The sequence below is a fragment of the Athene cunicularia genome (assembly GCF_003259725.1).
Source record: "Athene cunicularia isolate RWA chromosome 24 unlocalized genomic scaffold, athCun1 chr24_part1, whole genome shotgun sequence".
In the NCBI taxonomy this organism is placed as follows: domain Eukaryota; kingdom Metazoa; phylum Chordata; class Aves; order Strigiformes; family Strigidae; genus Athene; species Athene cunicularia.
In genome coordinates, this window is record NW_020799132.1 from 1,636,992 (window position 1) to 1,647,221 (window position 10,230).

General features: G+C 41.4%; 1 protein-coding gene across 3 annotated transcripts in view; it reads right to left on the reverse strand.

Moving 5' to 3' along the window:
• Positions 1-10,230, reverse strand: part of ARHGAP32 (Rho GTPase activating protein 32) — a 209,296-nt gene that overhangs the window by 176,117 nt on the left and 22,949 nt on the right. For 2 of the 3 annotated variants that reach the window (XM_026863750.1, XM_026863749.1), the window contains exon 1: positions 10,009-10,113. The exons of the other annotated variant lie outside the window; for it this stretch is intronic. In XM_026863750.1, the coding sequence (XP_026719551.1) occupies positions 10,009-10,094 (86 nt within the window). In that variant the 5' untranslated portion in view covers positions 10,095-10,113. Of the gene's footprint in view, positions 1-10,008; positions 10,114-10,230 lie in introns of those variants that run through there. 3 annotated transcript variants of the gene reach the window in all.

A 10,230-nucleotide genomic window follows, 5' to 3' on the forward strand; every position in this document is an offset into this window, starting at 1 on the left:
ACACAGAGCAGGAGGTGCTGCCACATACAACACAATTCTATGTGACACTGTACTTAAAATCCCCTTCAAAGGGAACACAAAGTGTGTGCGTATTTATACATGCCCATGCAGAAAAAATATCTTGCCTGCTATTTTTCAAGGAGCTGTGGAGAAACGGGGAAATATTTTTGTTGCCAGACCAACCACTGAGACTTATATGACCTGCATAAACGTCACCAGGAATGGCCATGACCTTGAATTATAAGCACATCAGAATACAATGTGCAAGACTCAAATGTTAGAATTTCTTGTCATTTCACTGCAAGTCTCTCAGCATTTCGTATATTCAAAGCTCCAGCCATGGAGTCAAACAGTGAAGAAATATTCTCAGCTTTCACTATAATTACAAAATCATCTTGCAGAGGAAGGGTGAACAACATGACCCATCTTGCACTTAAAAACTCAAACTGGAGGGCAAATTAAGAAAAAAAAAAATAAAGTGCACCTTAAAAGGCATAATTTTTAAAGTAAACCTTGTGATTTTTCAGCAAATTGACTGCTTTTTAAAAAATGCTTGAGGGGTCAGTCATACCATAGATGAAAAGCCACTCTAGTAGATCAGCATTTCTTCAAAACAAGTCTTTTGGTCTCTGGAGCAACTGCATATACACAGCCTAATTTAGGCAGGAAAGAAAACAAAGAATGGCAAAACCCACCATCTTCAGCATAAAGTAGCACAGGGCCAGCACTAGGATAAGGTATTATCATATAATAGAAGAGACGAATGGCTGGAAGAAGCTGAAAGAGAGGCTAGAATCAAAAAAATGGAGAAATCCTTTTGGGAGCCCTGGTAATTTTACTCCAATCTCTCTAAAATAAGTGTTACACTCACTCTGTTCAAGCACAGGACTATGAGTCAGCACTGGACCATACATTACTCTTCACTTTTCTCACTCACAAAAGGGAAGTGCGTAGCATACGAGGCTCGTGTGCCTTGGCCAGCCTAAAGCATAGGCAAAAAAATTAACATCAACAGGCAGAAAAAAAAATTCAAAACCCTCCACACCTGACAACAGCGAGATGTTCTAACCAAACAAATTTCAAAAACTCAGCGGCACACTTAGAAAATGTCGGTCTACTGCATTAGGACATCAAACAATGCAACACACAAAGATATCCATACTATTTCCACCAATTAACTTATTTTCCATTCTCTTGAAAGAAAACAGAAAAACCTGTAACATATGCAAGTAATACATTTTTCATTCTATCTGCTACAGTGTATACACTATTTCAGTAACACCAGAATCTCCCAAAAGGTAAATACACGTTCCTAACCCAGGTGCACAAGTTTTAAGACGGGCCTTCTCTTTCACACAACTTGATCTCATTCCTTCATCTAACAGTTGCCCGTAAAAGCGAGTCAGATCTGCCAGTAAAGCAGTTGTGAAGGAAAAAAATAGAAAATATGTCATTATTTACCTCATGATATTACAGATACTTTTCCCCCTTCTCACTTAATCTGGGATGGATGCCTGCTTGGGCTATTACCAGTAGAATAAAGATCTTAACACCACTGTACATAGATCCCAGGACTGAACACAAAAGGAAAAACATAGCTGAAAATAAAGTGAAATTTTCTGCTAATTTCTGCCATGATAATTTATAAAGTATCAAGAGTCAACCAAAAGCCAGAAAAAGTTTACAAAGTCAGCTTTAACTTTTGTCCTTTTAGTAATGTTTTTCAGAAATTTAACATCACAGCTGTTAAAGCACCCAAATATATCAAGTATATTTATGTTAGCACCCAAACATAACAAGTATTTTTAGCCTCTTCGCTACTGATCAAAGGAGCAGAAGGTATTGAAAAGGCCTAGAAGGAGGTTTCTGCCCCCTGAACTAGCATGGTGTGCTTACACTATTGTTCTCAATGGCACCGAAATGTGCATTTATATAGCACCTTGCAGTAATGTCACATGTGTCACTAAACCTATCCCCACAGAATGCTGAGAAAAAGTGCTTGGCAAAATCACTAAGTGGTATCAAATTCTCTTAAAGGGCTGTACACCAGAGGGTGTGAGTCATTTTGGAGAGCTGCAGGCTGCTGATGGAGCCCAGGCTTGAATGGGAGTAGAGCCACTGATAATCTGTGGAACCGCTGCACTTCTACATGAATACTTTTTTGTTGTTGTTTTCTGGCCCTAAAGTTACTCATGGCTTTTCGAATTCACACAAATTTCATTTTCAAAGTAGCAAGTCTGAAAGACTTGCACACAGAGACCTTGACTTGCAAAGGGTGGAGGGAAGCGCTGTTAAGTCTTCACTGATACTTTTCTGTCTGCAAACAAACTAAGTAGGATTCTTCAACATTATGTACTTTGACAGGACTCAACATTAGGTGCCAGATTTAAGGAGCAGCTGCATTCCAGCTGGCACAGCTACACACGCTCTTCCTTGCACAGCGAGCAGCCAAGAAGGTTCAAGCAATTCCAGCCCTGCTCTTTCTGGTGGCTTTCCTGGCTGTTTTCTGTGTAAATGTGGTCCAGTATACATTCCACTGTTCAACTGACTGCACATTGACTCATCTGAAAATAATTTTAGAGGATTTATAATTATCTTTGCTTTGATATTTCCTCACCAAAAAAGAAAAAGAAACTAGAAACATGAAAAAAATCGTAAGAAACTAAATTCAATATTCCTTGAAGGGAAACCTTTATCTTCACAAAGCCTTGTGGCCAAGAAATTCAGATTTGCCCTTGCCATATCATACTAGCATTTCTGACCCGAGCACATAACTGAGTAACTAGTTCTTAGGGTCTAAAGTTTTCTCCTGAAGTTTCAAGCACCAAAGCAAAGACTAGTACTCACCGCTTTCATAGCCAACGGCTCTGCAGAGCCCGCAAATCCCTTCTTAGGGGGACAGTGTCCCAAATGGAGAAAATAGAGAATTTTGAGATTTAAAAGAATCTAGAATTTAGATTTTAAATGAGCAAAGAGGTCATCCTGATCTTAAAAAGCAATAAAAGGGATTGGAAGAGGTCAGCATAAACAGGCACATTACAGAACGTAGCATTGTATTCGGGGTCTGTCCGCATCTGGAATTATTTGTGAGCAGCTGTTCCTGAGAAGTTCCATGTGTGGTCAAGGCCTTGAAAGGGAGAATGTATTCAAAACCAGAGATGTTTGCTGAAGAAAAAGTTTTTGTGTGTTTCGGGTGTCTCTAATGTTTGTTAACATACACTGAAGCATGGAGAAAAGAAGAATATTCCTGTAAGTAATCAGTCCTACACACAAACCAAAAAGCAACATCTCCACCAAGCTACCTACTGCTCAAGAACTGGAGAGAAGCCATTTTTGTCAACCGAAGACATACCACTGGGAAATTAGGGGAAACTAATTAAAAAACAGACCTGGCACCTTAAACAGAAAGGGCTGTGAGCTACGGATGTGCACAGAGAGATCTAACATGGAGACTGGCAGAGAGTTCCACAAAACAGGTACTGCAGCCATTAACATCTCGACAATACTAAAGGCACTGGGTAAAAAAGGCACAGGAACACAACACTGCTTCAAAATTAATACTGAGCTGTGGGTTTGGGTTTTGGGGGTTATTAATTTTTTTAAAAAAAAAACTATGTACAGTTCTCCCTCATTCAGGTTTTGTTTTTTAAGAAAAAGCTTCTAATTTTGCACTCATAACCAATCATGGATACTTTTATAAGCAGGGGAAAACGTAATTCAGGTGGCAATCGGTATTCACAAATCAGACTGTGGGCCACAGCACTTGAAAACAAACTTACTGCCTATTAGCCTGAAGCAGGCGAAGAAAGCCTAGGCAAGGAGGTAAGTACCAAGTGCTTCAGGACAATGCTACGCACATACACCATACCTAACTGGGAGAAAACGGGAAGAAATTGGTATGTCTAATGCGGCTTTTTCCCCACAAGAACTCCACTTGTGGTGCTGTGAGCTGTCACAGCAGTTTTTCCAGTAGCATAATTATCTCTCTATGAAACTTGCTTCCCTCTTCAGAGTATCACGGGGGGAAGGAGGAGGGTGTTTGTCTTTTCTTTCCAATAATGAACCCCCTGGCTGGCAGCCGCAGCATCTCTTCTCTGCTTCTTAAAATCACGCTGGCTCCAAAGCTACAGATTGAAGCTTAGCTACTCCATCATCCCAGCAACCAAATCTACAACATCTTACATAAAGAACAACTCTTGGCTCTGCCAATGCAACCCCCATACAAGAGCAACAGAGCTCTGACACTTTCACAGATTCCCATGGGGATTTAAGTATCAGATATGGAAGCGATCAGAGGCTCGTTAATCTCATTATATTGCTCCTGCAAAAAGCTATGAGCAACCGTGGCAGTATTAAACAAATTAGTTTGTAGACCAAAAAAAAGTCAACACAGCTTTGGTTAACCTTCTGGGCATGAATTTAATGGCTCTCTGCAACCACAAATACTAGGATTTAAGAACAACCGCCTTCTGCAATTGATATCTTACATTGGCCTTGTTTCCCCCAATCATTAATAGGGAATGGAGATTTTCAGTATACGAAAATCTAAGTATTTTCATGTGTGCCCATAAGCAGCTCCCTTGGTAGTACAAGAAGCTGGGAAAGTCCCCTTTTAAAGGGAAGCTGTCAACACTGTGGATGAGATGAAACTGTGTGAAATTAAGACATCATTGTAGTTTCCTCCTCTTATTTTTTGCAACCCATGCCTTGTTCCTGGCTAGGAAAAGTACTCCATCTAGCCTGCTCTTCTTCCAGTGTACCACATGAGATCAATTTAACCTCAGAATATTCTTCAAATCTGCTCCTACAGTCTAGGCATTCCCCCAGACTAAAACTACCAAGAGTTAGTTTCGAAGCAGGTTTTGTTTATGCAAAAGCATCTTAAAAGTAGTTTTCACAAGCTGGGATGGCTTCCTGGCACTATTTTCCAAGGAGAATACCTAGGTTTCAGACACATGAACAAATGTGTTAGGCCGCATGCCTGAGTTCAGAACTCACTCTTTTTTTCACATGCAGCAAGGGGTTTGCTGTGTGTTTTACCATACAAAGTCCCAGCCTTACTGCTGCATCACTGACGGAAAACACAGAAATACTGTCACAGTCCTTCGTCCCATCACTTCAAATTACAAGATTTGCTCAGAAACCACCCCCCAAACAAATGTAGTAAGTCTTTCAGTACTCTTTTTTTTTTACCTTTTGACTCTTGATTTCATGATATGTATCGATATAGTCCTCAAAATTTTTCTCCCAGGACATTTTCATATATAAAAAGATTTTCACACAGTCAGTGTAGGCATATGCACTCACAATTTTTTTAAAAAATGAGATGCATTGGTCCAGCATACTTTCACTCCTAAAACAATTCAGCACAGTGACACTGAACAACCTGCAAAGAAATACAAAGTATGTTTACAAGTTTATAAAGTAAAGCTATTCCATTAAAGTATCAGTAAGAGAAAACGTACAGAGAACAAGAGAATTAAAAGGCTTGAAAATTCTGTATTTATGCTTCCGGAAAAAAAAAATAATAAAAATTGTGTAATATCTTGTTAACATTTCACTTTTAAAGAGGGTAAAACCTTCTGCAACACACAAATGAAGAAATGTGGCCAGAAATTAAGGCAGGTTTGCATGGCTGAAACACTCCTTAAGGGCTGAAATCTCATCTGCCACATTCCAACCCTGAACAAGGTTTGGAGCACTAATTTATAAACCCTGAGGGAAAAATGTTGAGAAATTCTTGACTATTCAATAGCGTTGTGAATAGGAAAATTGCTGTATAATACATAACGAAAAGAAGAAAACACACGGTGCTGGAGTTCATTAGTGTGTCACATTTAGTTTACAGCAGTGAGCTGCACCCAGAGCCTCAAATCAAGTGGAGAGTCATAACAACAGAACTGCCCCCTCAGAGTGGTTAAATCCCATCAGGACTACACATGGCATTAAATTCATTTGCCAAGAGAGAGCAAACCATTAGCACCGCCTGTGTATCAACTCAAAGTCCAACAAAACCATCATCTTATTTCAGAAAAGGCAATAGGATGCTTGGGATCACCCAGCTAAAATTGCCCCCAGCTTGAACTGACTGAATTAAAAAACAAAGAGCTGCGCTGAACTCTTGGCATGCTAATGTAACAGGGGTTTTCGAGCCTTTAACATTATGAGAAGTGTCAGGTTAAAAGTCCTTCCCCAAGTTTGATTAACCAAAGATTTCAGACCTCCAAGGAGCTTCAAAACGAACCCAGAGTAATTGCAAGTATGTAACCCAACAAGCAGTAATGCACTGTCATCTTCTGGATGCTTCAGAAGTTTATTCAGCCATGGGACTTACTGAAAGGGAATGCAAAGCTGGGCAACCCTTTATAAATTAAAGTGGAGGCCACGAGAGTAATCTAACACAGCTGATCCAACACACAGACCTTCTCAGAGGTCACGCTCAGCTCTGCTGACGTTGTGCTGCCAGTTGCCACCACCACCTCCTGTAATGGAGTGTGGTCTGTGCCACCACCTCGGACCAGACGCTGGCTGCTAGCAGCTTTGAAAGAAAACCGCAACAGATCTTTTGCTAAGTATTGAGCTTTTACTGCTGTTTTACCCAAAGAAAGAAAACGAGATTAGATTAGGGATTGCGTAAGAAAGGCAATGGACAGAAAAACGGGTATTACATCACCTCTGAGGTGTCTCCAGAGGTGCTGGGATAACAAATTTCACACTCTCGGTTTCTGAAGGAATGAACACAGGAGGCAAGAAAAGCCAGAATATAAACGGTGCTTCAAAGCAAGGGCACAAAGTTCAAATTCCTCCCATCATCCCCACTCTAAATCACGTTCTGGTCCCTGCCATGAGGCCAGAACAACGCAGCAGGCACGACTGTGAAGTGCACCTAAGTGCTGAGGTTTATATTTTAATTTGCTTTCTGGATATACACTTAAACATGCTTGTAAACACTTTTTCCCCTCCAGAAACAGTACAGAGAAAGCTCTTTCAACAAAAACAAATAAGAACACCACAGTTAAGTAATAACAGTATGTTGCCATTCTAAGAAACCAAATGAAACTGAGGAGCTGCCTGCTCTAATTCTCAGGCCCTGACACTGCATCCTGTTACTATTTCCAGTATACATTCATTCCAAGGAATACACAAAAGGTGTACATCTGCCTTTTCTTCTTTTTACATGAATACACGTTGAATCCACCCTGTTCTGAATCAACAGCTAAATAGCTGACTGCTTTGGCCTTTATCCTCTTGATTGGAGAGCTCAGACCCCCCCAGTTGTTCTGCTTCCTGTCCATCACATCCACCATTTCAAAGTCACCTTATTTCTCTCTTCCACCACCTATTCTGTGGGGTTTTTTTTCCTTTTCTTCCCAGCTTCCATTCAGTCATCAGCCTGGAGAACACTCCTTTTAAGATATAGGACCACTGGTGAAAAACAGAGGATTTACTTTCCCTCGGTGACCACTGTCACAAGCAGAATATCAAAACATGACATTCTGGTCCCTGATACCGGGATCAATGAGAAGAAATATTGTTCAAAGCAAAGAAAGATTAAATCAAAAAGCTTTTGTGTGTGTGTGTGTGTGTGTGTGTGTGTGTTCTTGATATAAATGCAGGGATTTTTTCCACAGAAGGCATCCTGGGGGGCTGGAAAGAGCCCACTCCTGGGCACTGGAGCATGGGAGAGCTGTGTAAGAGGAGGCGGAGGGTCCGGCGAGGTCAGGAGCGAAGGCAGTTCAGCGGTCCCTGGGCAGCTATAGCAGACATGCCAAGTCACCCAGAACCGGTTATGCATAACATAAATCACCAAAGACGGGCCTGGAAGAAGATGCTATCTATCCGAGGTAACATACAGCGCTCTGCTGCTCGTGCTGTGCTCCGGCTGGCCCTTGGAACAACTGCTCTTCCACAAGCTCAGAGAACTGCTGATTTCTGTCCCTCTTCCCCTCCAGCCAAAAAGCTACTGTTACAGGTAGGGCAAGGATTCGACAACCCTTAGATGTACCACACAGAACAGGATGATTTTTTTTTTCTCCTGAAGAAAATATGTATCAGCACAGTTCATTCTGTCTAGATTTACATCAATAATCAGAAAACTCCCCACGCTGTAAGGATCAGTCAGGAGCACTGGACTAAAAGTTTGAAGTTAAAAATACTTCTATAATCCTATTAAATGCAAGACTTGCTTCTAAGAAACAATACAGATTTTTATCCCTATGCTGAAAAGGAAGACACTAAGGGAACATGCATAAGAAATCTCTCCTTCAGAGAGTCAATAATAAACTAATACAAAGTTCTGCCATGCCTTGGACTATCTGCACAAGTGGTGGAAAAAAAAAAAAGGGACTGTCACTGCCAGAACTAAAACATATTTAATCTGCAGACTTCCCTGAAATGCAAGAGCCATTTGGAAGACAACTGCATAGGTTGTATCAAATCCTTGCTAAACTTCATCTGTCTTTAGCCACAGACCTGGCATTCTACACACTGACATTGCCAGCTACTCACAAATGTCAGAGTTTTCATTTGGAGCGAGCTCCACACATTCCCATGGGAATTCACACCAAACAAAAATCCTACCCTGTTCCAGTTTACAAAATCCTCTACAGCATGTGCGCGTCTGTATACATGGGTGACAATATATTTCATATTCTGTGCTTTTTTTCCATCACAAAGCAAGTTGTGGAGTGCAAAGGCTTCAGCATTAGCACACTATACACAATTAATTTTTAAATATGGTTTTGTTTCCCAGTAAGGGGAACCAAAATTACCCAATGAGCTTTCTCACGGTACCTGAGTCGCTAGGTAGTACGAACAATGAGAAGATACTCAGCTACAGCTTTCCTTAGGATAAATACTTCAAGAAAGAAAGAAAACACGGACAAATTCAAAGAAATTTTGCAGTGCTGGTAGGAGCTACTCTCCTTCAGTCCCTGGCCGTGTAAACTGAAGTGGGTGGAGTTCGCATAAATTATCGAGACTGTTGATAATGTATTATACAGTGCCAGAAGAACCCCTGTCTCCAGCTTCCGGCAGCTATGCTCATAAATAACTTTAGTTTGGTAGAAACAGCCTTGATCTGTAAACCAGGTAGGTGGTAACAGCAAGCCCAAGACAGCAAGTTTTAAATTATACTGGTTCCCCAACTCCCTCCTTTTTTTCCACCAGTAAATATTTATGCACTCTCAGCCCTGAAGTAGAAAAATCTCAACTGAACTGCAACAGCACTCGGTTTATTTCCTATCAGGCACGGTACAAATCCAAGCCTAGGGTGAAGGAGACGATTTGCCATGAAGATAATCAGCACTGTCTCATTCCACAAGAATTTTAACTACACGATAACCTGGCCCTCCAGAACTATTGCTCCTAAACCCATACCGTATCAACAGCACTTAGTTATCCATTAGAAAGGGGAAAAAAAAAAAAAAAATACTCGCAGCACAGAACCCTTGTGACTTGCTGTTTTCACACAGCCAAAGTACAGAGCAGGGGCTCTACTCTGCCACAGACAGGATATATTGTATTTTTGATTTAAAAATGCAAGTTTCAGTCGTGCTAATAACCACACTGTACACACTTTAGAGGAAAATTCCTCAAGGACCACTGTTACATGAAAAACAGGATGCAAAATTATACTTTGCCTGCTTTCTCCATGCTAGTGTAACCTCCACAGTGTAATCTGATTGAGGGAGGTAATTAACCTTTCTCCATTCAAATACTCAACCACTTAAAAGATACACAGTCATACATATGCTTCGAAACACACTAAAAATTAAAATGAAATTGCCTTTACGACGTGAAAATGACACGCTTGCCTTTTAAAATCATGCTCTACATTTTGATTAGACATTGCTGGCTGCGACCAATTGTGAAACAATCACATCCCTCGGAGATCCGGTACCGCTTTGATACTGCGATTATGAGAAAAGAGGGTGGAAAAAAAATTATAAATAAATTAAAAGGAGGAAGAAAGCATTTATCTGTGGGCGATTTCTTGGTGGCACTGACCTTTCGGATCCGTGCGGAGCGCTCCCCGTTCCCGCCGCGCAGAGCCGGCTGCGGGCGGCAGCAGCCCCGCCGCTCCCTCCCTCCATGTTGCGCACACACTCACACTCACACTCACCCTCGCACTCACACTCACCCTCGCTCTGCAGGAGCAGCTGGCTGGAGGCTGCCGGGGGGGAGGAGAAAGGGCTGAGGTTGTGTGTGTCTTCCCCCCCCCCCCCCCCC